This window comes from Agelaius phoeniceus, chromosome 1 (assembly GCF_051311805.1).
Source record: "Agelaius phoeniceus isolate bAgePho1 chromosome 1, bAgePho1.hap1, whole genome shotgun sequence".
In the NCBI taxonomy this organism is placed as follows: Eukaryota; Metazoa; Chordata; class Aves; order Passeriformes; family Icteridae; genus Agelaius; species Agelaius phoeniceus.
In genome coordinates, this window is record NC_135265.1 from 42,511,665 (window position 1) to 42,539,586 (window position 27,922).

Genomic DNA, 27,922 nt, shown 5'->3' on the forward strand with positions numbered 1-27,922 from the left:
CCGTCCCGTCCCGTCCCGATCCCCGTGCCGGGCCGAGGGGAGCGCGGTCGCAGCCATGTCGCACGGGGCTCGAGTGATCCGCACCGGGGTCAGCAGCGCGGGGCCCGCCGCCCCGCCGCCCGTCACCGTCGCCTCCTCCTCGGCGGGCTCGGACGCGGAGCTCATGGACGGCGGCTATTTCCGCTCCTGCGCCGGCATGCTGAAGGTGGCCCAGATGGTAAGGGGCGAGCGGGGCGGGGGCCGCTGCCGGGGCTCCTCGGGGCCCTCGCAGCCCGCGGGAATCGCGCCCGTCCCGGCCGGACGGCTCCTGTGGCGGCGCGGCCGGAGAGCCCGACGGGCTCCGCGCGGGTTTGGCCCCTCAGCCCTCGCAGCTGCCAGCAGGACCAAAAACCCACGTTCCTCTGGCAGAGCGTCTGTCGGAAGCTGCCTTTGCCTCCTCCTAACGCAGCAATGGTCCCTTCTGAGCAGACGGACGTGTGCCAGCCCAAAGTGGCAGTGTTAACTTTTTGCCTTTAGCAGCGGTAGCACCGTGATGCGATGGCACGTCGTGCAGTGCAGCACCTCATTCCGCACTCATCCCGTAGTGTGGGTAAGCTTTTAGGAGATAGCAGGGCCAAGTGGCGGTGCCCACAGCGATCTGGTAGAGCTGGGCACCACAGCTGAGGGTGCTGGCTCCGTGCCCTGACTGCCAGAGACCTCCTGCAGTGACCCAGTGACACGGGGAGGGATGTGGGAGATGTATGGCTGAAATTCAAAAGCAGTCGATGGTGGAACGCTGCCAGGTTTTGAGCTGATGCCTTAAGTCAGTGCATGAAATTCAGCTCCATGCAGATGTGGAGAAGATTAACAGATGGATAAGCTCTTTCTCATTTTTATGGGCCATAATTATCTGTGGGGTGATTTGTCAGCTTAATTACGGTAGTGGCAGTGATAATGCTCAGGAAAGACCATGAAAGATATCGTGTACAGATACCTCCACACGTACATTTTCATCCTGCAAGAAGTTGTGCCTTGATAGAGTTTTATCCTGGAGTTGTTGCCTTATCTTTTGTAAGCTTGCAATGCCTTCTTTCCCCATGCCTGTATTTGTGCAGTCATTTTTAAAAGTTGTGTAGATTATTAGATTTCTAAACTGACATTCGAAGTTAGGATTCGTTATGTTCTAAGTTATTGAGTAGTAACATCAAATCCCCAGGTTTCTTTTTAAAAGCTGCCTGGTTTCTTCCAGTTTGTTATTAGCTGTCAGCTGCCCTTAGAAATAACCATCGGTAGCAGGAGATGAAGTTGACCATGACTGTTCATGACTGCCTCTACCTGCTGAGCATCTGCCCTGCACTCGTGAGACAGAGGGACTCAGAGCTGTCCCTCACTATGAATTCTGTGCTGTAGGAACACAAAGAGTTGTCTGCTGCCTTCTTCTGTCCTGGGTTCTTCCCAAACCACTGAGTGGATCTGGGGAGTCTTTGCAGGAGACAAGTAAGCATGTGTCTACATTGCAGCTGAACCTGTAGCCCTAAAGCAGTAGACTTGTGCTCTGCTGATAAGATGAAAGTCTATTTGCTTTCACCACTGTGGAAAGAACAGTTCCTTTTATGGACTAGAGATAACTCATCCTCTCTGCCCTCCATGCTGCTCTGGTGTGTCTCCAGCTCTGAGGTGTGACTCCTAAAGCTGCCACAGCATGGGTATTGGTGCTGTAATGTCAGTTTCTGGTGTGCGTATTAAGTGCGTGCATTCTTTACATGCTTTACATATTTTCATGTGCTGGATGTAAATCAATCTAATTTTATGTAATGCTACACATACTTTGCGTAAAGTCATATTTTATCAATGCCGTTCAATCTAAAATTCATCCAAATTTAAGCAAGTGTCCTAAAGTGGTGAATTTAACAGAAGTTAAAATAATCTAAATTATTTCTCCTTTCAGTTTCACTCTTTTAGCTTCACCTTCTTATATTTTTGTGCTTTTCATCTTGCCTGTAAACATCAGTCAGAGTTACCTCAGGTATTCAAGGAACTTTGGGCAAATGAACCTCTTGCAATATCACATATCACAGTAGCGCCTTCTCAAATAACTCCATAAGAAAACCAAATGTTTGTGCTGTAGCCTGTAGAAATAACCATGATACATTAGTTCTAGATATACTCCTGCACCCAATTAGGGAGAGCTAAATATTTTTACAATTCTCTTTTATCTCTTCTCAGACAGTATTTATACCCACAGCTCCATTTGTATGAGCATTCAGTTCTCCTAGTACAAAATGTTGGCAGTAACTTTTTCTGGTAAAGATTTCTTTGTGCTAAATCTGTAGACATTCCTGCACTAGTGTAGGTGTAGTCTTACTGAGAAGCAGAACCCTTATGCTGGCAAAGGGGAAAGGTAAGGTCATTTGGTCATCATATCACATTAAATTATGTGCTGGGCCTCTGAGTGGTTGTGGTTGTGAAGAGGAAATGTTACAAGTTTTGTTTTCTCTTTCTTCTTTGTCCCCTTTACCAAGAAGTAGAGGATGTTATAGAGAGCAGGAAAGAAACATTTCATCATTTACTGTAATGTTGAGAGCTGTTTGCTGTACTTGCAAGATAAAAAACCCCAATGATTAGATGTTTATGTGAGTGACATTAATCTAATATATGACAACAACATGCTATGGAAATGATTGGAAGAAAATAGAAGATAATGTTACAGCTGTTCTGCTGTAAGGACATAAGGACTAAAACTCAGGATTATTGAAGAGATTGTGCAGCCTGAATTGTTGCTAATTTTGAGTGTTGAAATTCTGGGTGCTGTGGTGTCTAGCATAGAATGAAATTAAGAAGAAAAAAGTGTTTCTTCTGTAAGCCTATGCAAGTTCCTTTACTTTTTTTGCTAGAGAATTTCTTTAACCTTGCAGAATTATTATAGCTTTAAAAGACACTGTATTTTATGCATTGACTTCATGGCCTAGGGAATAGTCTATAAATATGTTGAAAATAAAATGGAAGAGAAAACATAGTTATGCAGACTTGTGTATTTTGTGTGGCAGTAAGACTATTTGAAAGCTGCTTTTCCATATGTGACTGTCACTAACCTTAGTTGGGGCTCTTTTCAAAATCCAGTCTGAACTGACATTCTGATTTTAACAGAAAATTGCAAAGTATTTCAACATCTAACTTGCTCCAGCTTGTTTAACTTGATGTTGTTAATACAGATTTTGCTTTTTCTTTCCTTTCATTCTCTTTTTTTTTTGGTATTTGCTGTTGTGCCACGACCTCTTAGGGATATGTGCAGGATCCCACTGTGGCCACCTTGGTTCTGTAGCAGCAGTGCACTAAGCAAGTGTGTGAGTGGGTGTGCAACAATGTGCACAATACACTTAGACCAGAGAAACTGACTTGAATGACTCGAATTTTTGCCAGCTTGCCAAAATTGACACAGGTGGCACTCTCCAGCATTCTGCATGAGCTGTGCTGGTTTGGTTGAGGCACATTTGCTTTGTGTTTGTTTCTTTTTCTTGGAAAAGAAATTCACAAAAGCAAGTTCTGCTTGGAATTGAGAGCTACTCGGTCTTTTAACTTGATCTTGAGACTGAAACATCTTTTTGTCCAAGGAGGTGATTGAAGTAAAACATCTAATTCTGTGCTACTGCTAACTTGTTTTATTGTAAGCCTTTGTAGGAACCTCTTTTGCTAGCCTGGCAAGTTCTCAATAGATGGGTTCTTGGGAGTTTTTTGAGGCATCCTGTGCTATTAGGGTCAGTGGTATGAATGTGCATTTGTATTGTCACCAAGGTGGCTCAAGTGCCAGCGTTGATAGATTGAAACAAGTCTGGTTCCACTGAATTTGTCCTAGAGCCTCATGTGCTTTTTATATTTTTACAGCTGAAGTCTGGAGGATGCCACTGATGCTGTACTGGATGAGGTCCTGCTTCCAGCCCAGCCCATGTTAGACAGGGGAGCCTGTGTAGGTGTCCCCCTCTCTTAGGCACGTGGTAGGAGTGATTGTATCACCTGTGCAAAGTGTCTGCTGCAGAGCTTTGCAGGAGTGTGCCCATACAGGCTGAAGAGAGAAAATTGAAGAGCTGAGAGCTCACGTGTAGGAGAGCCATCATGGCACAGCACATGCTTGTGTAGGTTTTTCAGGCTTCTCAAACTGTTGTTGGACCACTCCTTTTTCCTGAGAGGTGCACAGTGACCCATGGCTGCCTTTGCCTCTCTTTCACCTCCCCTAGGTTGGGCCAAGCTAACTGTGCTCACAGTTCAGACTGAAGGCCATTGTTCCCACAATGACACCACTGTTACTGTTACAGCTCTGTCAGAGTAAGCACAGCCTCAGAACACTGGGTTTTAAGCTAAAAGCAGTGCTGATTCTGTCAGCTCAATATGAGCCATCAGTTTCACAAGACAGAGAACAAGAAAATCAAAATTACCTTCTCAAGGCTGAAGAAAAAAATTACAAGCAATTGTAATGTGAAAAAAAAGGATAAACTCAATAAAAGCTGACTTAACAACATCATTTTAACTTGTTAAAAATGCTAAAGCAATAGCTAAAGCTTTTCTGCAGAGTATCTATTTAATTTCCAAAGTATGCCTTGACAAAAGCAATGACATACTTGACAAGTGAATGGCCAACAAGACAGTCTGTAATTCTGAGCAACTTTGAAGTGTGCTGAAACCTCTCTGGGTTATTTGTATACTAACATACAGTTGCATAATAGCATTCAAGAGAATATTCATTCATCTAACACTGAAGGCTAGAGAATGCTAGTAGTGAGGTTGCTGTAGCTAAGTTCCATTTCTGAATGTGTTTCCAAATTTACTGGGGAGCTATATTCAGAAGAATTTAAAATATGAAAAGAGAGCAAAATCTGTTAGTGCAAGAAAACAATTCCTGATTAAAATCATTGATGCAAGAAAAAGAAATTCACAAAAGCAAGTGATGCTTGGAATTATTTGAGAGCTACTCAGTCTTTTAACTTGATCTTGAGACTGAAACATCTTTCTGTGCAAGGAGGTGATTGAAGTAAAACATCTAATTCTGTGCAGCAGTGTGTCAGTGACATGATTTTGCCTTTATTCTAATAAAGCTGTTCAGTCAGAAGAGAGGCATTCTGGTGATATGTGGAGGTGCTGAAATTGTAAATCTGTCTGTAAGTTCTGTATAGACTGTGCTTTCTGGGGGATGGTGGAAAATCACCCCAAAAATGTGCAAGAAAAACTACTGGCTAAGCAATGGGACACATTTTCGGAGGCCAAGGTCAGAGCTGTTGTAGCTGCTCATTATTTTTGTTGTTCTGCTGGAAACTGCAGTAAAAGGACCTTGCTGGGCATGCTGAACAAAGAGAAAGAAAAAACCTGTCTGAGTCTTAGATGGCTCCAAAGTAAGCTGGAGCACTGCAGTAAGGAATGTCCAAGCTTAGTAATTAAGCCCAGTAGGACTGGGAGGTCCTGTTATTTCCCCTCTGAGGACACAAAGCTGGCTGCCTCAGCCAGTGGTGTTTTTAACATGCTGCTGCTGCTCTGGGTGGCCATTTTTTCTCTCCAGGTGTTTGCGTAAGAGCTGGAAGCAAACACTGTGTTCTCTGCATGTTAACCAAGGAGTGCTTGCTGGGAGGCTGACACACTTTTGTTTGATGATGTGAAATTCCACAAGGAACACCATTTTAAGGAATTTTCCCCTTCTGTCTTGTCTCCATGCAGCTGTTCTCAGCTGCAGTGATATAGGAGTCCACAGGTTACACAGTACCTGTGGAACTAATGGAGATTTACTTCAGCTCTCTGGTTTTCTTTTTCCATAAGTGTTTTTAGGGAACAGTGCAGCCATAGAGGTTGCTGTGGACAAGAACAAGTGTCTGGCATGGAAGGCAGGAAATACATAAGCTTGAAGTGGTTCCATGTGTTTCAAACCACAAGCTGAGAATGTAGTCCTTTTGCTTATTCTCTTGGGCAGGGGAAGGTTTTGTACCATCTGTTTTAATTTCTATCTGCCTCTTTCAGGGAAAAAAAAAAAAGAAACTTGTAGTTTTTCTGATGTCAAAACTGCTCTAGAAGGCTAAAAAAATCAACTCCAAGGCAATTATAGTCATTACTAAACACTAGGATATCTCTGCTCTGAAAGTGTCAGTTTTTTACTTACTAAAAGAGGCTTTCTAAAAGCTCAAAGTTGGAGCCATCTTTTATTGCTTATTTGGTGCATCCATTTGGATTTGTTGCAATACATTCATTAGCTATCTCTGTGCATGTAGAGGTGATTCTTTCTGTAGAGGTGATTGAACAGGGGTCAACAAATAACATTTTCTGAAATAACAAGAAAAGGGAAATGAAGCATAGGAATTTACCACATCACCTGAGATGTGTTTTGTATGCCTGAACGAGCAGAGTGAAGTATTGGCAGTGGTTTCTTAGCACATTTGTTTTATGGGAAGTTAAATTTTAAGGCGGTGTTTAAAAATCTTAGGTCACACGGTGTCTGCGGATAATAAGATGTGGTGAAAAATGTGGATTCTTACTGCTCTGCAAATACCTTTTAAGATGTGCAAGAGCAATGTGTTCCCTGTCCTCGCTTTGTTTGGATTTGGTGTCCCTTTGAACATCCTCCTCTCCTGCCCCAGAGTGACAGACCCCAGTGGATCCCTTGTTTACAAGTTGGGTGCCCCTCTGCTCAGAGCCTGTACACGACACAGAGCACCTTTCCAAGCATCCTTCACTGGGCTCCAGGGCTGCAGGGGCTGGCACAATCTGTTGTGTTGTGTCTCCCTGGGATCCAGCAGAAGCCATCAGTGAGAGAGAGAAGCACACCTGACCCCGAGGCTCTGGTACCTGCTCTGCATTAGTGGGGTGTTGTTCCCCAAAGCCAGACAGTGTTTCCTTCTATGAGTAAGTGTTTCCTCTGCTGTCCTCCCTGGGGAGTCCCTGAGAGGTGCTCACTCAGTCCTGTGGCTGAGCTGTCCCCTTTGTGCTATTGTCATATCGTGTGTGCTGTGGTCTTGTCCTCCTATTTTGTGGTCATATGTAAAGTATGCAGCAGCCAGAAATTGCTATTTTCTGTACACAGAGCTCAGACTCTGAAGTTGCTGTGATTTCCCTTCACCCACCTGTAAGCTTCCTCTCCTTTGTGTAACTGAGATTCCTGAAGGGGTCATTGTGGCTGAAACAACTCCCTGGCCTGTGATGATGGTCATCTGATGAATGTAATGGCAAGGACAGATGTGCCTGACTGGTAAAGGCTAGCTGTCAGCAGCTTTCAAAGCCAAAACAAACCTGGCTGCTGTTCCTGAAACAATAGCAGCAGCTGCAATGCTTAGGGCTTCCTCTTCTGCTCACAGCTTCCCTGAAGGAAAATGGAAGTGTGGTGATGACAAAATTGAGAAGCTACTTTAGGGGGAATTTTCTCATAATATTTTTGGCAGTTTGTGGTTTTGTTTCTGTTTTTTAGGGGTACCACGAATGAGTTCAAGACACAAGTGCTGACAGCTGGGCAAAAAGTATGCTATTAACATGAGATGACCATCAGCAGCTGCAGAACTGCAGACTGACTTGGCCTATTTTCCTCGAGTCTGTAATCATGCTCTGCAAGAGCTCTTTTCTTTGTTTGGGAAAGGCACAGTCCCCACTTGCTGCTTCTCACCTGCTGGCTTGTTGAGCCTTTTGGCAATTGCTTGAGTATCCAACTTCCTAGCAGACACAGGAGTGCTGTCCCAGCCTGTTGGAGAGGCCTGTCAGTCTCCAGGCACTCACTGAGAGCTGTCAGCTGCAGCAGTGCCACGGGGGAATCTCATCTCTTCTCATTTTTCCCCCTCTTTCAGTGCCCTTCACTTCTCTGGCACCTTGCTAAGCATGGAGTATTCACACTTAGAAAAGGTTGTTCTGTGGTGGGCAAAGACCCACTCTGATCCAGCAGCCAGGCTGTGATGATGCTAGTTCATCTGGGCATTGTCTTGATGTTTTCTGGAGCTCTCACCTGTGTTTTCCTGATGAAAATCATGATATGCCAGCACAGCTAACAAGGTGGACTGGGTGATGTAAATGAGTCCTCCTCTTATTCAAGGAGACCCCACTCAAGCTACGGTTTCCATGGCTTGCAAAGCCCTTGCTGGAGATGATAGATAACAACTTTTTAACTGCTGTCTGTGCTGTCTGTGACTGCCAGATGTCAGTGTGGTGATCTCTGAGGCAGGGAGAGATATGGCAGGTGTCAACTGAAGATCTGAATCAGTCAAGCACTAAATGCCTCACTCAGACAGTGAGAAGGGGCTGTGTTGTGAGCAGCATCTCTAAGGGGGAGTGATGAGCAGATTGCTCACAGAGGGTTGGCAGGCAGAGGCATGAGGCATCACTGAGCCCTTCACATTGTATCCCTTGATCTCAGCAACAACTTCCAGCAAGATGAGATTGCTGTTTGTTTTTTCATGCATCTAATTTGATAGCTTAAATAGAATGATTGTTGCCCTGGGGTACTGGTTTTTGTGTTGTATGTTCCTATCTTAGTTTTATCTGGCTGTGTGCTGCTAGATACGTGTTGGATGTCCAGAACATGGTGGAAACTTTGCTGCCTGTAAATATGCACAATGTACCCTGGGCTTCTAGCAGCCAGGCTTGGTTGGCCAGCCAACGTGGGCTCCTTCTCTGTAGGTGGTATTGCCATGCACAGTTGGTGGATCCATTTTTAGGCAGCCATGGAATTGATCTACAAGAGCTCTATAGCTCACAAGTATGGATTAAGCTCTTTCTAGATTGTGTATCACTGGCAATATGGGACTTCACTTTGGGGATTTTTAATGGGCAAGCAGTACAAACAAGCCAAACAATCTGAGAATGGTTCAGAGTGATGGTCTCAGTGGTGCCTGGTTCCTGCAAGCAGTTTATCTTCCCAGTCAGCTTGAAGAAGGTGTGGCAGGTGAGGTGGGCAGCCTCCTGCAGTCCTTCTCCACTTATACCAACCTACTCACACTGTGGACTGTCTTCTCCCGTCCTTCTGTCTGACTTTCAGCTTTACCAGATGGACAGAACGGCTGACGTGGCTCTCTAGGAGGATCTAGATGTTGGAAGTGCTTGACTTGTAGAAGACAGAAGTATCAATCACAGCTTGCTGTGCAATTCTTGAATCTGGAGAGATTTGGTTATACTAATTACCTTCATTTTCGGCTGCTATCACCAGATACTCCAGTTTCTCCTAGGGGAGTCTGGAGATTCAAGTCTCTTACAATGTTTTTTACTTCCTGTAGTCTTTTGAGATGATTTAGAGATTCTCCCTACTATGCAAGATAGATGATCTTCTACAATGGGGTGAGCTACAGCAGGAGCCACGTGCATATATGGGGTTTTGCAGCAATAAGGTAGTATTCTGTTGCCTGCACAAAGAATTAATTCCTTATTAATAAATAAACAAGCTACAAAGTGCAGGGTTCTCCTGGCTTTGTCCACAGTAATATTTCCAGTTGTTGCAGGTGGTGCTTCTTTGAAAGTTAGAGGGAAAGCAGCTGTGTTTTGCAGAGCTGGAACCTTGCTAGGGCATTTGCTGTATTAAAATTTCTGTTCCTATCCTTTGCAGACATGCTAGCAGTCAGCTGTGCCATTAATAGGGTTTTGCAGTGGATTTTACGTGTTTGGGGAATTGTTTGTAACTTGCATTATGCCACTTGTGCAATGTTAATCAGTTGTTGCAATACTTCGAGGGTCATGTGTGCAGCTTTTACATAGATTGGAAAAACTTACCGATAGTGCTTTCACAGTTGGAATGTTTTAAATTTAAGTAGATTTTTAAACAAATTGGAGAGAAGAAGAAATAAAATTATGAGGCTGTTGTGGGTAACAAGCTTTTCTTTTTTTCACTAATTCACTGTCTGATGGGAATATAGCATATTCTTTGCCATGTAACCATGAAGTCCTTAGCTTTCAGTAAATGACATGCAGGATAGTGTGGTGCCTTTCAGTGTGTGCAGGCAGCTGTGGGATTGAGGCAGGGAGCTAGTTCAGCTGGCAGGGGTGGGATTGAAGTCCTGCATGCCCTGTGATCAGTGGCAGACAGGACTTAATTGCAGCTAGTCATTACAAAGAATTGCCTTTTTAATGATCATGGCTAACACCCAGCATCAAGGGCTCTTTAATAATGTCCTTCATATGCTGGCTCTGGGATTACCCCACATCCTTTTCAACCACTGAGGCCTGGGCCTGAGCAGATAGATAACTTTTATTAATAGATATAGAACACCACTCACTTGTACTTCAGATTGTCCTCTTATCTTGTTGTAGAGGGTCTGAATAAGATTATTTTGCCTTTTCTCACCCTCCCACCATTTTTATCTTCAATAAATAGCCTGTGGATGGTGGTGCACAAGAGAAGTGACTTATCAGAGGCCAGGCAGCCTCCTTATTTTAGCAAAGCAGCCAGACAAGAAGGAAATCTGCCCAGACGCAGGGGCTGAGAGATGATTGTGCAACCAAAGACTGACTGCTTCACAGAACCATGCACTTGCAGGCAGCTGATTTCATCTGCCATTAATGAAGTTTCAAATGGACTGTGCCTTTTATCTTCTTTTTCTAGTGGGGGTTTACAGCTCACATTTCCAACACTGCCCTGGAAGAAGGAAATCTTGTTTACAGCAGCAGTCAACAATTGCTGCTTAGATTAGCTGGACCAGTCTTGCCTGAGCTGCAGTCATAACCTTGATCTGTGCTTTGCTCATCTTTCTGATTTGGGAAGCTGTTAAAAAATTATTTTACTCCATCCAGAAGTATGAACTTAATAATATGTGGGTGTTGCTGCAGTGTGTTGAGGTGTAACATTTGGAAATGTCCAGCTGTAATCAGTGACATTTCTCCAGGGCACAGTTATCCTGATTGGCTCTTGTAGGGATGGAAAATTCCAGTTACTATCTTGGCTGGTGTCACAAGCTGGAAACTTTGACTTTTTTTCATTCAAATACAAAAAGCATTTAGCTCTTATATTTTAAAAAAAATGTGATGAAACTGCATGAGTCAGTGCTGTCCCTTGCTCTAAATTTGCAGACACAGTTTCTGTACAATTGCTTGCATTAAAACTTGGGTAAGTTTTAAGATAGTGGAAATCAAACAGGTTTTATCAATTTTATGAATAGTTCTCAGGGTCCTCCTCTTTTCAGATTCAGGAGGAGGGACATTAAAGCAGTACAAAGGTTCATCGATCCTCCATCAAGTACAATGGATGAAAAAGAAAAGCACTTTCAGGTATTACCAAAGGAAACTGGCGAGCCAGAGCTGCTGCCTGCAGTGTTTGTGCAGGTGTAGCACTATGCTGAATCCTGTCCCCTGACATTTTTCCCCTGAACGGTGCTAATTTTTGGTTAGCTAATTTCAGTACGTGCCCTGATGCAAGAGAGTAGGCAAGATCGTTAGGAAATAGTAAAAGAGGGAATCGGGGTGCATTGTCATGTAGAGAGGGAGATTTGGATAGGAAAGAATGAGAGATATAAAAGGAGAAGAAACATGGAGTGTAAAGGAGGGAAAGAAGAGGAAAGGGCAATACGGAGCAGAAAAAAAAAAGAAAGGAAACACCAGAGACAAAAAGTTGTCTCTTCTTATGGGAGGATATGGTAGAGGGGAAAAGTCAAGGAAAAAAATACTCTGAGAAACGCGAGGATGTGGTTGTACATTGCATGGCAAAATAATTAAATGAAAAGATAACACAGAGCTGGGTGCATCATACATGAGAATGTATATGTCCTGGTATTATGGTAAAACTTTGAGATAAGAGTTATAATGTTCCTCTGTAACGGGGCACCTTGAGGCAATTTTGCTTCGTATTAGTGTTATCTTTCCTCCTGCAGTTAGGTTGGCATTTCACATCTTATTTCTATATAGAGAAAGAAAATTATTATCCAGAGTTTAAAGTTACATGGTCAGATAGCAGTTTCAGCCTGGCAATTCAGTACATTGTCTTGGGATTTGTGAAAACCATAGTCAGTGTCTTTCTGCAATGAAGTTTTTTAATATTGTTCTTTGTGCTACCACAGCAGCTAGATATCCAGATAAGGGGTAGACCACATGCAGTGAGTTAACCCCAGCCAGCAGCCAAACACCCAGCCAGCCTCTCACTCACTGCCCTCCCCTGCAGGATGGGGAGAAAATAGAAGGAAAGACCCATGGATCCAGATTATGGCAGTTTTATTAGGAAAGCAAAAGCTGCACACACAGCAAAGCTGTAAATTCTTCCATTACTCTGTTCAAGGCCAGGCTGGATAGGTGGTCTAGCTGAAGGAGCCTCTGTCCATGGCAGGAGGCTGGGCATAGATGGTCTTTAAGGTCCCTTCCAGCCCAAAATATCCTGTGAGTATATGATTCTAAACATACTGGTTGCTTGGGAAGAGAAATGCTATAACCCAAAATATTCCCCCTGAAAACTGCTTGCTTGTCTTGAGCTGTTACCACTGAACACAACATCATATGGGCTGGAAAATCCCATTGCTCAGCTGGAGCCAGCTGGCATTGCCAGTGTATTTCCCACTTGTGAGCGTGCTTTGGGATGAGGGGAGGGAGAGGAGAGTCAGGAAGCCTTGCTGCTTGCTGTGTGAGCCCAGTTCAGCAGGAAGCACTGATAGGTTATCAGCAGAACCACCTTTCTGTGGTTTTAACTACAGAAAGGGCAGCCCCTGTGAGCTGCTGTGAAGGCAGCTTGTGACACACCCACAGCAGGGCATCACCACTGTGCAGGGGCTTGCACAGCTTGCACACTGGGAAAGGGCAGCCTGTGCTCCACTGGCAGGGTGGTGAAAGAGCTGCTGCACAGGGGTGACTGAGAACGTGCAGCTCTGAACAGTCAGGGATGGTCAAGAGGATGAGCACTAAAGTAGTCCTAGCATTAAAGATCCAAAACCAGTTTATTTGCAATGTCTTGTGCATGGTGTGCTTTCTGAATCACTGCTCACAGTTGGTTTTAAGTAATAAGTGACAGACAGGAAGTAAATACTGATTTCCATTTTACAGTGAGCTCGTAGTCTCATTTTTGTTTATCTTGTGTGCTGAGCTAGCAACTCAAAGCAGCTCTCAGAAAGTGAACATTTTCCTCCTTTTGCTTGTTGTGTGGCTTCCTCCTTGGATGATTTTCACACCTGCTTGTCTGTTATATCTGTTGATTGGCCATTTGGGTTTTTGGGCTTTTTGGAGAGGGGAGCAGGGAGGAAAAGGATATGGGTATTTTCGTATGGCTTTGGGGGGTTTCGTCTTGTCTGTTTTTATTTCTTTGCTTGTTGGGGTATTTTTAGTGAGCATCTATTTTCATTCACTCTGTAAAGGAAAACAGCCATCTTGTCCTAGACATTTATTAGCAATCCTCAAAATTCTCACCTTTATTTTGTATGTCTGAAGTGTTTTGAAGGTGCAAAACTTCAGAACAATGCATGTGAAGTCTTTCTTAGTCCTAATTTGGTGACTGGAGGAGCTGAAGTGGGGAAATACATGATTTACTGAAGTTCAGACAGAAACAGGGCTACAAAACTGGGGTCAGGATTCAAGAGTCAGTGACTTACAATTTCTCCCTTGTTGTGTCAGTGGAAATGGGCCTCTCATCCTCAGAACATTAGGCTTTCCTTTAAGAGTAGGTTCTTGTCAGTTTTGGAGATCATGTGGGATTTATGTTTGTGCAGGTAGCTGTGTCTGTGGAAAATTTAGTTCTCTCCAAATGTTACAGAGGAATTAGGTATTGGCAATAAAGCCAGAGCTTTTATTTATGACATCCATTATAGCAGGACAGTAGAAAAAGATCATACAAAGCACTTGCACAGATTGATTCCTGGGTTATAAAATTGTTCTGTGGTCAGATAAACTACAATCTTCTACCACATGAGCAGAAAATGCTTTGTGGTACCAGTAGGTACATGTGGAGCAAAACAAATCCTTTCCTTTGTTACCCTCAGGACACTAGTGAAGAAAATTGTATGTGTAATCTCTGGACTGGTGAGCATGCACCCCTGCCTGCCCCTTTCTTGGAGCAGGTGGTTCTCTGTTAAGTTCTTTGAGCTTGCTGGCTTGGCCTGGGCTTTTTCCCTCTGTGCTGGTGCACTCCAGCACCGAGTGTTGGTGCAGGAGAGCCCAGCCCATCAGCCCTGAGGGCAGGCAGCTCTTGGGCAGTGTTCCTGGTGGCCTCTGGGACCAGTGACAGGACTGGGAGCCACAGGAGCACCCAGCCAGCAGAGAGGCTGAGGGTTGTGTGGCTGGCTTGCTCTGGGTCTCAGCATCATGCCCAGCCCACTCCCATGTGGACAGGGTGTTTGGAGCCAAGCTTGCTCTGTAGCCTAATTGCAGGACTGCAGCCACCCAAGAATGAGCATGGGGAGTTAGAGGTGGAATTCAAACCATCTAAAATGAGAAGTACAACAGCATCTGGGCCTAATGCCATGGGGCTTTTCTCCAGTATGCATTTGCCTTAGGATAACTGGAAGTTGGATCTTCCTTCTATATATAATTTCTTCTTAATATGAAGGCATGATTCCTCTCCTTTCATTAAGAAGGTTTTGAATTTTCCTGCAGTGGAAAATTAATTTCATCGAAGTCTTGATACACATTTTCTTTGTTTTTTACTGAGTGTAATAATGACCAGTGGGCTCCAGATACTCATTCTTTGTCAGGGACAAGAAGAAACAAGGAGGAAACCAGCTGATTTTTAAAAAGAAGCAGCATTTCCAGGGAACACTTCCAGAGGCATTTTATAGCACAGGGGAGGAGAATGTATCCCTCTTGTCCAGTCTTTCCCTATCTTCTCTAGCCTGAGAAATACAAAAGGAAGGTAGGGGAGGAGAATGTATCCCTCTTGTCCAGTCTTTCCCTATCTTCTTTAGCCTGAGAAATACAAAAGGAAGGTGTGCCATTCTGAACAGATTGAAGTAATATCTATGGGTAGGAAGGAAGATCCAGGGACTTACAGGTTTGTCATCTTCCCCTCAGTCCCTTGGGAGATGATGAAGAAAATCCTCTTAGAAATCCAAACACATGAAGGACAAGGTGATCAGGAGTAGTCAACATGGATTTACGAAGGGGAAATGATGCTTGACCAGCCTTGCTGCTTTTTGTAACGAGGTGACTAGCTTGGTGGACAGGGGATGGATGTGGTTTACCTTGATCTTGGTAAGGTTCTGTTCTCCCATAACATCCTCACAGACAAGCTGACAAACTGGGTATGGATGAAATCAGTGGGCAGTGAGATGGATTTAAAATTGAACAACTCAGCCCAGAGGGTTGTGATCAGTGGTACAAGGTCCAGTTGGAGGCCACTCACTAGTGGTGTACATCAGGGGTCCATACTGGGACTGGCACTGTTCCACATCCTCATTAATGACCTGGATGATGATGCAGAGTGCACTCCTGAGAAGTTTGTAGGTGATGAAAAACCTGGGAGGAGTGGCTGATGAGCCAGGGGGTTGTGCTGCCATAGAGAGAGAGATCTTGGCAGTCTGGAGAGAGAGAGGAGTCTCATCAAGTTCCACACAGAGAAATGCCAAATCCTGTATCTGGAGATGTTTGAGGGTAATCCCCTGCACCAGTGCAGGCTGGAGTTTGGAAAGCAGTTCTCCAGAGAAGACCTTGGGATCTTGGGGGACAACATGATGACCATGAGCCAACCATGTGCTTTTGTGGTGACGGTGGCCAACAGCTTCCTGGGCTGCTTTAGGAAGAGGACCACATCAGGAAAGAAAGAATTATGTTTCATTTTTTGGGTAGATCTGAGTTAATTTCCAATCAGGATGGGGTTTAGCTTGGGAAGGTATGCCAGTGCCATTCAAGAGGCAGATTGTGAGGATGTGGTTACCTCATCTTCAGCTCCAAGTAGGGAAGAGAATGCAGGTTCTGTAAAAGTTTTGCAGTCTCTGTTATGTCTTTTCTGTCTGCTAAGTGCTGACTGCCTTTAGCTCACATTGCCTTGACTGCAAGATAGTTCCTGATCTATACCAGTGTCCCTAAAAGTGCTTCACAACTCATTTCAAATATCTCGTCCAAAGGAGAGTCAAGAAGTGGGTTCATTTAAGCTGATGGACTTCTATGAAACAGAGTAAATGTGAAACTTTATTTAAATGTAGAAATGCCTCCTTGGGGTTGATTAATGCATATGGTCTTTATTTTGTTCTCAGAAACCAGAAAGCACTTAAATAATAGTACCCTGCAATGTGTCCCTCATCCATTTTGTAATGCAGGTCTGGAGCCCGGGTGTATATTGTGGAGCACACCAAAATCTTCTCATGAGACTGCCCATCACTTGACCTGTACTTGTGCTCACACTGGCTTGCTGGCTCTGGGTTATTACATCTGTGTTGCTGTCATGACCTGTGAAGTGCTATATTGAAATGGAAACAGTAGTGCCCTGGGTGTTTTGTTTTTTTGGGGTTTTTTTTGTGCCTCCAGTTTTTATTTTCAGGGTGTATAAACCTGCTCCCCTGAGCACAGATGCATAAAGAACACTCATAACATTTGATCGGTGCTTTGCCATTCCTTTCTCTCGCTCTCTGTGCCACCGACCGACTTCTGAGATAGATGTTCAACTGTATCCCAGACAGTTACATATTTATCACTTTATCACTCAGTTCTCTGGAAACCAGAATCCCAGGGGGAAAAAAGGTACAGTCATCACCTGGTATATCATGATAAACCAGTGTCTGGTGAAGGAACTTCAATATTTGTCAGTTTCAAAGAACCAGTGACATTGTGTGGCTCTCTTGTATTTGTTAGCATTCTTTTTTCAACAGGTGAGTTTTAAACTCTGTATCTGCAGGCAATACAGTGTGGCAGATGGGGTAGAGCTTTATATGAAGTTGTGGAGAGGTCCCCTTTGCACTTGTCCTGTGAAACAGAATCACATGCCTATGAACCAAGGACACTCTTAAGAAATCTCATGTTGCAAGATTTATGCTAAGAAAGTAAATCTTTGAAAGAAATATCTCTTGCCATGCAGTGGTTTCTTCCTGTCTGTGTGCTGAGGCACATCTAAATTCAAAGAAGGGAGAATCTTTACTAATTGGGTTTGGAGTTGTTTCAGTCATGAAGAACTGTTGAAATGGAAAGCATGTTTGTTCAAATCCACGGTTCTACCCGGTCAGGGGTTGAGCAGATTCTTCATTGGTACCATGTATCTTCTTATTTCTGAGGATTGTGACACCTCAGATGTACTTTCTGTCCTTGAATGACTCACATTCTTCTTTATGCTTCTCGATTTCTTTATACCTTTTAACTGAAAAGAAAAATGCTGCTATGCTTCCATGAAATTGAAAGAACTGGGTCTAGCTTAAACTAAGGTTTTTTCCCACTACTTTTTATTATTTGAATGGTGGTTGTACTTCAAGAGTCCAGTCCTCCTCCTTATCCTTTGTACACTGAAAAAAAACCTGCTAAAGTTAATTGTTCACGCATGAAATGAGCTGGTGGGCAGATTTAATATTTCTGTGAATTAACATTTCCTTCTTGATTTTTACAGTGTAATTGAAATGGGGAACTGATTATTGTGAAGACAAATAAGGAAAACTACTTCTAGCCTTTGGTGGTTAGAGAATGTTGTCCTCATCCCACTTTTATCCAAGAGCAAGGCTCGGTGCTTGCTGTGACTTGTTGTTGAGTCTTCCTATAGAATAAAATTTCATTAAATTTAGTTTTAAATTATGGAAATAATAGCTGTGTCTTGCATCACTTAGAGTGTGCTTCTAGCTTATAGGGTAAATTATCTCCTTCTGATTGTTCAGGTCAAGTTATTTTTATTATTATTTAAGTTATTATTATTCAGTGGCTAAGTCAGATGACTCTGCTTAACTGACATTAAGATTCAGAGAGCAGGGCTCACTTACAGGGCTAATATCACCTCCTTGGACTGCCACAGCAAAAATAATGGAGCTGTTCTGACAACAGTTCTGACAACAGTTTAGCCACTTGTGTGGGAAGAAATATGGAGCACTGAATTTTTTTCTGTGGAGCCACTGTTTTGAGGTGGGTCACTGTCAAGACATTGATGTGGCTGTTTGGATGGAGATTGGTGAAGGTGGCAGGTCCTTGTGAAGTTTGTACATACAGACCTTTTGGTTGCCCTTGTACATGTGTATATTTAGCCTGTCCACTCAGAAATGAGCAGGTGAAACCTGGCTAACACTTAGGGAGAATCTAAGCTATGTCGCTTGGGTGTTGGGGTTGGGTTTTTTCTCTTTTAATCTTAAGGAAATTATTCTGATAATGAATGCAGTTGGTTGGGAGTTTGGAAGATGAGTGTGCAGGAAAGGATGGTGCAGTCTTGAAGTGCTGGCTTCCTCAGATAGTTTTTTAATGTCCAGGAGAAACACTTAAAATGTGAATAATTACAGCTTCTGGCTGACTTTGGATGAACTAAAAATTACAGTGGCTGAAAGCATTCATTGACTGAGTCTGTAATAAAAAAATATTTTAATATATTCTTGGTAGATTTATTTTGATCACCCAGGTTATCCAGGCTGCTGGAAGCAGCAAGATTAGTAAAATAAACAAATAGCTTTAGATTAAAGAAAAAAAGGAAATAGCTTTTGTCCTTAGCAAGCACACAGCTGAAAGAAGTTGTACAATAATGCTTTATAGTTTTATGTGGCAGTGTTAACTTATAAAAGTTTTGGGGCTGAGGTGAATTAAATCAGTTCCTCCAAATGTTTATATTATTTACTCTGATACTGCCTTACAGTCCACTAATACTTCTGCTCTATAGGTGGCAGAAAAGGAAAAGTAAAACTGTTAGCTCAGGTCCCCCAATTGTGCGTGTGAGAAATGTCACTAAATGAAAGTGAAAGATGTATGTTCATGGACACCTCCATTTTCACAGCTTTCAGTGGACTTCTGAAGGTCTCTGGGGTTCAGATGCTTCAGTCACTGGTGCAGCTCCAGGCATCCAGTTCCATTTCTCTATTTGACACCCCTTCTGTTGTACGTAGAGTCATCTTCAAGTTGAGATCTTCAGGCTGAAACTGCTGCTTTCCCTCTGGCCATTGCCCCTTTCACCAGGGGGTCGCTTCAGCTCATTTATCAGCTAATTATAAAACCTTATTATCATGCTTGTTACTTTGTCCTCCATTTTGTTGGGATCACCCCATTTACATTAGATATTTGTCTTTTGTTTCTAAGTGTCATTTTGTTGTGCTTAAAATCATCTCCACAACCCTCCGAGCACCAAAGTGAACACCTTGAATGTGCCTTTTGTCTTCCAGATCACGCTGCTGATTGGATTCATCAGTGTAAATAATTCTCCATGGACAGATTACAGTGCATACAGCTTCTTTCAGATTGTCACCATGTGCGACCTGGTTATGATTTTGTTCTTCTACATCATGCACATTTTCAGAGTCTATAGGAAGCTGACTTGTGTTAGCTGGCCGCTCGCGGTAAGCCTGGGCTCCTCTCCTCTCCTCTCCTCTCCTGGGGGTTGCTGGGGCTTTCTCAGTCCATTCCCTTGTGCTGTTTTTCACTCAACTCTCACTCAAGTTAGGCTGTCTTTCATTCAGTTCTTTTTTGCCTCCTGTGCAAATCCTTTTGTTGCTTGCATTCAGCTCAGCAGGTTGTGTAACTGTGAGATTTTCAGCTGATTTGGATTTGATTCTGCCCTCCTTTGCACAGACATAAATCTAGATCTACTATATGGAAGGCAATAATTTTATTAAGAGACAATTGAAAGGAAGCGACTGATCATCAAGCCTTCAGCGGGTGGGTCCTAGCTCAGGTCATTTATAGCAGCTCAGGCATTGCTAAAGTACCAAATCATCACCAAGCTTTAGAATTCATGTACTACATCCTGTCCCAAAATAAAGCCTGTGAGTGCTATTTAAATCAAATGTGCCTCTTTTTGGTATGGTTTTAGATAACTTAAACAACAGCAAAAAATAGTAGCCTCAGCCTGATTGCACAGCCTGGCCATTCCTGGGATATCCTGCAGGATGTTCCTGCCTCATTCCCGCATTTCCCATACACATCCATCTCTCATATCCCAGCAGAGAACCCACAGGCAGCACCAAAAATGTGAGACCTGAACTTCCTCAGTAGCTCTGCTCAGGTCAGCTAACAGAAGAGTTCTGCATCCTAGTGTGGGATGATGGATTTTAACAACCTCTTAGAACATGCCTCCCTTGCAATATATTAGTTCCACTGAAGAAGGGCCAAAGGAGTGGGGAAAGCCAACTGGAGAGATAGAGAGGAATTTTTAAACCCAAGAAGTAGTTGGGTGGTGGTTAATGGAAACTATGTAAGCAATTTACAGATCTAAGATAACAGTTTGTCCATCCATCCACTTATAACCAGAGAGAAAAAATTAGTTATCTTTTTTTTTAGCTGAAGAATATGGCTAGACTTTTTTTCAAATGTGTGCCACCACTATTTGTTTCTAAAGGTACTTATTTATCTAGATAGAGTACAGATGCAGGGATTGAAATAAAGGAGTGAAGTAAGCTAATAAATGACAGTTTTGCAGAGCAGCATTTAATGTGTGCATTGCTGTAACAGGGCTATTCTATTTTTGCCTTTGCATGGGCTGCTTCTGGGTTTTTTTTTTTTGTTGTGTGTTTAATTATTCCTCAACGTTCCAGAGTTTAAGGCACTGAAGTTTGTGGCTGCTCAGCTTCAGAAAGCTTTATAGGATGTGATGCTTGAACATTGCTGCTCTGTTACGAAACAAACAACCTCATTTTCAGTCACATTTAAGTATCTTTAGAACAGAAGAGGAAGATGTGAGAGAGTCTGGAAAACTACAGCTAGCATTTGGATGAGTTTCCTGGCAGGATCTTTACATTGCAATCAGGGGTGTGATTTGCAGCCAGTAAAGCTGAAGTGCTTCAAGAGGTTGTTCATTGCTGACACCTTTTAAAGCTTGGAAGTATTTCTCCAGAAGGGCACTCTTCTGGCCCTGCTGGGGGTTGGGTCTCCACCCAGTGTGGCCTTTGATGACTCTGTTGCAGCTTTGCCCATCCCTTGGATTCCTCTAAAGTAGTAGCCTGTGTACACTGCTTTATTTGATGTCTCTAAGGAGGCAGTGGAATGTCCCATTTGCTGCTGCGTCATGGGCTAGTCAGAGAAGCCTCCTTATGCATATAATTTATTCTGGCAAATGCAAGGGTTGAGATTTTGATTACCTGAAACAAATTTACAAATTAGGAAAGTAACTTGTGGTCTCAGAGCCTACTTTACTGGAAAAATCCTCCTCAGCTCTTTGTAACACCTGAGCAGGGTAAAACTGGTGTGGTAGACTGTTCATCTTCTGGGCTTTCCTTGGAAAATTTCCTTTTGGGATTGTATTCCATCTTCTGGTTTGAGACAGAATCTCTCCTCTCCTTTCCTTTGTATTTGCTTGGCTCATGCTGGTAGTGCAATGCAGATAAAGGAAGCAGATATCCACCTGCCCCACCCTGCTATGCACAAGAAACAACCCATGTTCAGTGTCCAGACACCTGTACTGGTTGTCATAAGCTTTGTGGGGATTCAAAATCTAAATCCACAGATACACTGTGCTTGTAACAAGGTAAAATTGACTCCTAGGCTGATACTTATCATATCAGAGAAGAATTTAAATATGGTGCCTTGGTCCTCTCTCAGAAAACCCCATGGCATCATGTTTTACTGCAGCTGTTCTTTCTGGGCCTTCCCTCCCTTCCCTATGGTTCCCAGTCTCAGCTGATGTAAGTTTTTTGTAAATGCAGCAGTAGATCCAGTGCTTGCTTCCTAAGACTATCAGAAGTAGGAGCATTTGGTTTCCCACTTATGCCATTTCATATAGGCTAGAGAAAGATGTCCTTAAGGCTCCTTCCTTGCTCCAGCACCATCTCTTTAGGTAAGGTGCATACTTGATGCACTGAAGTAATGTACTGTGCTGAATTGAAAGGATTGCATCCATACCCAGCAAGTAAATCCTATTCCAGAAACATTAGTTGACCCAAACTGTTCTTTTTTGAACAGAAACTGAGGTTTGGTATAAAATCCTCTCACAAGGTGAGTTGCTGGGTTTTGGGTTTTGGTTTTTTGCTTTGTTTTACTTTGTTGTTTTTTTTTCTTTTCCTTTCTGGCTATGTTTTGTCCTCTGGGTTTGAGGGTTTGAGTCACCTCTGCCAACTTACTTTCTTTCTGAGACATATCAAAATGCTTTGCAGATAAGTTTCCTTTCTGATCCATGCTGTGCTTGTCTTTTCAGGAGTTTCTTCATTACTTAATTGGTACAATTCTGCTTCTCATTGGATCGATTGTAGCAGCATCCAAGAGTTACAATATAACTGGACTTGTGGCTGGAGCGGTAAGACTGTGTTTATTAGGCTTGACACTTTTAAAATTGCAATATATATTAAGTAGGCCATTGGAAATCTATCACTTGTACCTCTGTTTTCTTACAGACTTGCCTTAGTTGTGTCTTGGTTAGGTGAACAACCTTCTAGCTCATTTCAGTGAATGTTCTGTAACACAATGCCAACAAAAATATTTTGTTGTCAGATGCTGGACTCATCACTAATGTTGGTATTTGTCCTGCCAGAGCATTGAAACCAAAGGCTTTTGCTTTAACTCACAGGAACTAATGTGTTTAGGTGAAGAATTACGACAATTAACTTTTGACAAAAGACTGTTGTAGCAGCTGGAAATTACCTAAAAGATTTCATTGCACTTTTCAGCTTTCAACGCTTCCTGCTCCTGAACAGAGCCCTGTTCAAGATAATTTCTCCTGAGCTAAAACCCACTGAGGCTCTGATCTGACTTCTGGCAGGTGCTGTCTGCTTCTCTTGGCTGGAAGGCTGCGCAGAGAGAGGCATGACTTCCAAGTGTGGGTGACAGTATTTTCACAGCAGCAGGACCTGAAATACAACTCCTCCAGAATAAAGAATTACTTTCAGAAACTTAGTCCTGACAGTGCAAACAGACTAGGAGACCTACCTGACTTGTTTATTTGGCAGACAGCGGGGAAGGACTTGTTTGAATGGGGCAGTAAAAGAGCAGTAATCAGAGGTGCTAGAAACAGTCTTTTCTTTGTTGCAGAATCCTAGTGAGAAGTTCAGAACTTCACATTCCATACTGCTGTCCAGCTTTTTCTCCCTCCTTGTGCACAACTCTCAGTCTGTCTTTCAGTTCTGACAAGACATAAGCTGCTATTATACTACAGAAACTTCTGGGTTTTTTAGTCTTTTGTCAGAATGGAGTAAAAAACCCCACTATTTTTTGGGTCTGTTAATCCCATAAAATGTGTAGCTGAATATGCAAAAGTGTCCATACATGCATGGAATATGTGTCATCTAATGCTCCATAAGTATCTGTGGTTGGTTTGTTTTCTCATCCAGACTTTCGGGTTCCTGGCTACAATACTTTGTGTTATAAGCATGTGGTCATCCTACAAGGTTTCGTGCATCACACAGTCAACAAGTAAGTATCGTGCTTAGTAACTGCCTGAATGCTTCCCAGAATGAATATTTATATTTTCTGGCACAGGGCTGTGTCTACCTGGAAGAATCTATTAATGCCGTGGTTGCTGTGACTCAGAATTACTCAAAAAGCAATAATTCCAAATTTTCTGTCATCACAAACGTTGTCACAGCTACTGACAGCTGTTAACAAATAACTACAAGAGCAAAATAACTTGCTTCTAGCTAATAGTGAGCATAGCAGTGCTTTCTTTTCTCCCTTCCCCACCCCTTACCAAAAGATTTCCAGTGTGTTGCTTAATAAATTGGATGAATTTGTTTGTGGCAACACAAGTGACACTAGTCTTCCTTTTCAAAGGTGCATCTGTGTGACTCCATCACCTGTGCAAGATGTCTGCCTTACAAAACAGGATGCCAAAGAGGAGTGTCCACTACTGACGAGAGAGACATGGGTATTTTGTTACTAGCCTGGACAAGCTGGTAGCTTTGGAAGATCTACTTGAATTCCTATGCCAAACAATGTTGTGAACCAAAGTTTTTTTGCTCCCCCCACCAAAAGAAGTTTATAATGGAGAATCTGCTTGTTTCAGAGAAAGACAACTTCTAACTCTCAAGCTGGGCTGTGGCCGTTTCCAGCTATTTGCAATAGTGCTATTTAAAACTCATTTGGACAGTCATTTGGTTCTCCTTTCAGAGGGATGGAAAAATTCCTTCTGATTTCCTCCATCTGTTTACACAAGGGAAATCCTGCAAATTCCTACCTGATTCTTAACTTCCAAGGATTATATGTTTAACAAGTGAACAGTTACAAACTAATTTGTGTCTGGATAAGCTGACCCAAGCCTTTGTTACCTCTTTCCATCAGAGCTGTGGACTTTTTCTAACATCAGCTCAGCCAGCATCAAAAATTAATGAACTGCAACTTGAAAACATCATTGCAAGCACTTCCTCCTAACCCCAAAATACATGATGAAATCAGGGATTTTCTCCATGAATTTTTAGCAAAAATTATTCTTTTAAAATTCCCTTGCCAAATACAGGAAAATATGCACCCAAGAACATACATTTAATATTTTATGGGGTCTTTTTTCTCCTCTTCATAGTAAGACCATTTCTTTATAAAATTTCTGTGCATTTGCTATAAATTATTTGCTTTGTAATCTAACAGTGTTTATGGAAAGCCCATTGTGAATGGAGCAATGTGCTTCTTTCTCTCTCTTACATGTGGTAATGTCACTTCTCTGCCTCAGCTGGAATCTGTGCTCCTGGGGACTCTGCCCAGAGCCTGGACAGACAGAACAGTTCAGTTTTGTCCAACCTGGTATCATAATGAAATTCTATGTAACTTCAGTGCTGAGACAATGCCTTCTTGGCACCTTTGTCTTTCCTTTTGCAATCCATCTCTGGTGAGCTGGGAATACTTTGCAGGAAAAAAGGAAGCATGGGCCTCTCTTCCTCTTTGGTGCTTCTCCTATCATGTCTAGCTGTGAAGTAGAACTTGGTTTATTCTGTCGGGATAACTGCATGATGGTGCAGCAGAAGTTGGGTTTATAGAGTTTACCAGGGACAGTCTGAAGAAAAAAACCATTTTCTGGCCTCCTATTTATTTTTTCTATTTGTCTGAAATTCTGCATCAATAATGCTAAGTAATTTAATGGTTGTCTCAGAAAATTCTTTTTGTGCCTCATGGCAGGTCAACATATATTGCTATTTGTTGCCACCTTTTTTTTTCCATCCTAATATATGTATCTTTACTTAGAATTTATTTTTAATTGACAACAGAAAATTGGCCAGCTGCTAAAATGTCAAAAATTTTGAGTTAGTAAATGAAAATAGATAACTTGAAGAGGTAAGAATCCCCCTCCTCATGGTGCACAGTTTCTGTGATTCTTTTTGCTATTCCTTTTCAAAAGTGTGCTGTTTAGAGCAACACAGAGCAGGAAACAATTCAAAAGGACAAAATTCTGGTTTTAGTGGATGAAGGTACATACATTCACTCCAAGATAAAGTGCTTCAATATTAATACAGAGGATTATTCAAATGAACCATATAACAGGCACATATATTGTCACTAATTTCATGTTGACTATTATTCTTCTACAATGTTCAACTTCTGCCCCCTACCTTCAGATGATGTGCTTTATGCTTAGCCAGGAATGAGCCATTTTCTTCTTTTTGACAACCAGAATTGAGCATAGCTCAAAGGCTCTCTGGCTAGAGAGAACAAACATTCTTCTCAGCTGGGAATCCATTGTCAGCAGTGTCAGTGATAGCTCAGCCTTCCTTGTGCTGCCAGCACAGGGCCAGTCAAGTGGCCTTATGTGACAAGAGACCTCATTCTGGGCACTTTGAGTGAAAGTACCTGCAGAGCAAGGTACTCACACACACACACACACATATATGTGTGTGTCTAATTTTTTGCAGCAGGGGTGCTTGATCACCAGTCCTCCTGCCAAGACTGATTTTACAGTTTTTGGAAAGCAGCACTCTGACTTTAATTTGCACTGATATGACAGATGTTTAAGGATACGACCTCTCCTGTTCCCCTAGAAGAAAAAGGCTGTGTTATTTCTCCTTCACCTCCTGAGGTATGACCTCAGATTGACAGTAGGAACCTTCCCACATTAAGCTTTAAGGCCACTTGGCAGTGCTGTGGCAAGCAGTGTTGTGCTGCAGACAGGGTGAGTGCAGCTGAGACCTCAGCGCTGCAATGGCACTGGGGAGAAGCACCTGCTAAGGATTGGGGCTGGAGCCTGAGCTTGCTCTGCAGAAAATGCTGTTTCCACTTTCTCCTGGAGCCATGCCCCCTCTCCTGGCACTATACTGGCTTTTTTTTTTTGCCTCTCACATCACTCTTGTCAGTTGTCACCATATGGAGAAAAAAAAGTCAAGGGGAATTTCATGCAGTCTAACAACCAAAGAATTTCTGAACTATGATCTGTGATCATCCAAAGAATATGTTTTGCTGTAAGTGCACTTGCTTATACTGGATCAAGAGATGTAAGTTACCAGTTCCCTTTTGGCTTTTGTGCCTACTGATAGGGCTAAAATATTCCTGCAGCTTTGGCTGTTGTGACAGCGCTGGGTCCATAGACCCACCAGATGCTCCTAATCAGGCTGCTCTCAGGCTGGAAGACTGACATCTCTGCTGCCAAAGTTTCCTTGCTTTCCCCAAATCCTCCTTGTGAAGCATGTCTACCAAGAAGAGCACAGATTTTCTGTTATCACCAGCTCCACCGGGGGTTGCTGAATGACAGCTCCGTCTGGCAGGGAATTCAACACCTCTCTGCTGTACCTCTGCCAGCAAAAGTGTTTTAAGTCTCCTTCAGTGTCAACCTGGTTCTCAAAGCTCCATCTGTCTGCAACTTTGTCAAATATGGGATTCCAGCTGTTTTAGAAATAAACTCTGTTAGCTATCTGGGTGATGTGGAGAATCAGACTGTTGTCCTGGTCATTTTTTTCCTTCCTCTACCACAGCAGTGACTTTCTCTCAGGGGAGTATCAGAATACATCCTGTAACTGGAGGAAAATAGGTAAGAGCCACAGAAAAACCTGCTGTTGTGTTTGGATGTGCTCCCACTATCCCATCCAAAAGTTGTCCATCCTCTTCAGCTCCAAGATGAGTGTAGTTTATCCTTTGAGCTTACACAGAGTTTGAGATTCAGCTTTTACTGAAAAATTAAAGTGTAAATGTTGAGAGAAGAAAATTTGGTAGTACAAACTGTTTCATACTGTGAGAAAACCAAAACCTCATCTTTGAGCTCTGGGGACATGAGGTAAGCTAGAGAGTGAATGGTGCTTTTGTCAGGTAGAAACCGGGAAAATGAGAAGGGGAAATGAAACTTTTAAAAAAGAGGAAGAGTGGCTTTGAAAAGCTTGAGGACCACAGTGCTGGATGAAGACACTGCAGGTTATGTGACCTGCATAACTTGCACACTTTTTCTGTTGCTGAGAATTGGTTGCACTGTTTGGAAACAGTTCTCTATGTGGGATTTGAAGGGAGTAGCAGGACACCAGGATAATGGTAACTGGTAAGGAAGTGTATGTGTGCTGGTGGGGTGTCAAATGATGCTCCATGGAAGAAAGCTAGGTGCAAACATCCATAGAAAGCTAATGAGGGGAAAATTATGTGAGTGCCTTGTGCACTAATAGAAGTGGTGGCAGATATTAACAGTTTCTGTGCTGGTTATTAAGGGGCAGATCTGCCTGGAGTGACAGAGAAGTCTCTTTACTGCTTGCCTGCACTTTATACCCTGTGTCTGGGATTTTCCTGTTCTGCTAAAGCTGGGGAGGATGCACGAGACCTGACCACGGGCTGTGGAATGTGGCATCAAGTTGCCACACGCTCTGCCCTGTTTAATTTTAAATTGCTGTGGGCTCCACTGTGCTTAGAGACAGCATGGAGCCACATGGGCTGCTGAGGCTGTGTGCTGGCCAGGGGCCTTGGCCATCCCTGCAGCTTGGGCAAAGTATGGACCTACTTTTAGACTGAGTGCCATCAGAAAGCCAAGGAAAGCTGGATTTATGTATCTCTGGGCCCTGCTGGGCATCCTGGAGGTGCTGCTGGTTGTGTGAGCCAGGGAGAAGTGGGGAGCAGA

General features: G+C 43.0%; 1 protein-coding gene across 1 annotated transcript; it reads left to right on the plus strand.

Annotated features, from left to right (window-relative positions):
* On the plus strand, window positions 1-26,763 carry CMTM7 (CKLF like MARVEL transmembrane domain containing 7). Its single transcript, XM_054639694.2, has 5 exons — window positions 1-217; window positions 19,152-19,325; window positions 22,115-22,213; window positions 23,244-23,325; window positions 23,683-26,763. The coding sequence occupies exons 1-5, from the start codon at window positions 56-58 to the stop codon at window positions 23,694-23,696; spliced, it is 531 nt and encodes a 176-aa protein (XP_054495669.1). The 5' UTR covers window positions 1-55; the 3' UTR covers window positions 23,697-26,763.
* The last annotated feature ends 1,159 nt before the right edge of the window (window positions 26,764-27,922 follow it).

What these genes read in the sequence shown, in the direction of transcription:
- CMTM7 (XM_054639694.2), top strand. Translation starts at nt 56, where the DNA reads ATGTCGCACGGGGCTCGAGTGATCCGCACCGGGGTCAGCAGCGCGGGG. An exon ending in GTGTTAGCTGGCCGCTCGCG is followed by an intron (nt 19,326 to 22,114) that starts GTAAGCCTGGGC and finishes TTGTCTTTTCAG; the next exon opens with GAGTTTCTTCATTACTTAAT. An exon ending in CTGGACTTGTGGCTGGAGCG is followed by an intron (nt 22,214 to 23,243) that starts GTAAGACTGTGT and finishes TTTCTCATCCAG; the next exon opens with ACTTTCGGGTTCCTGGCTAC.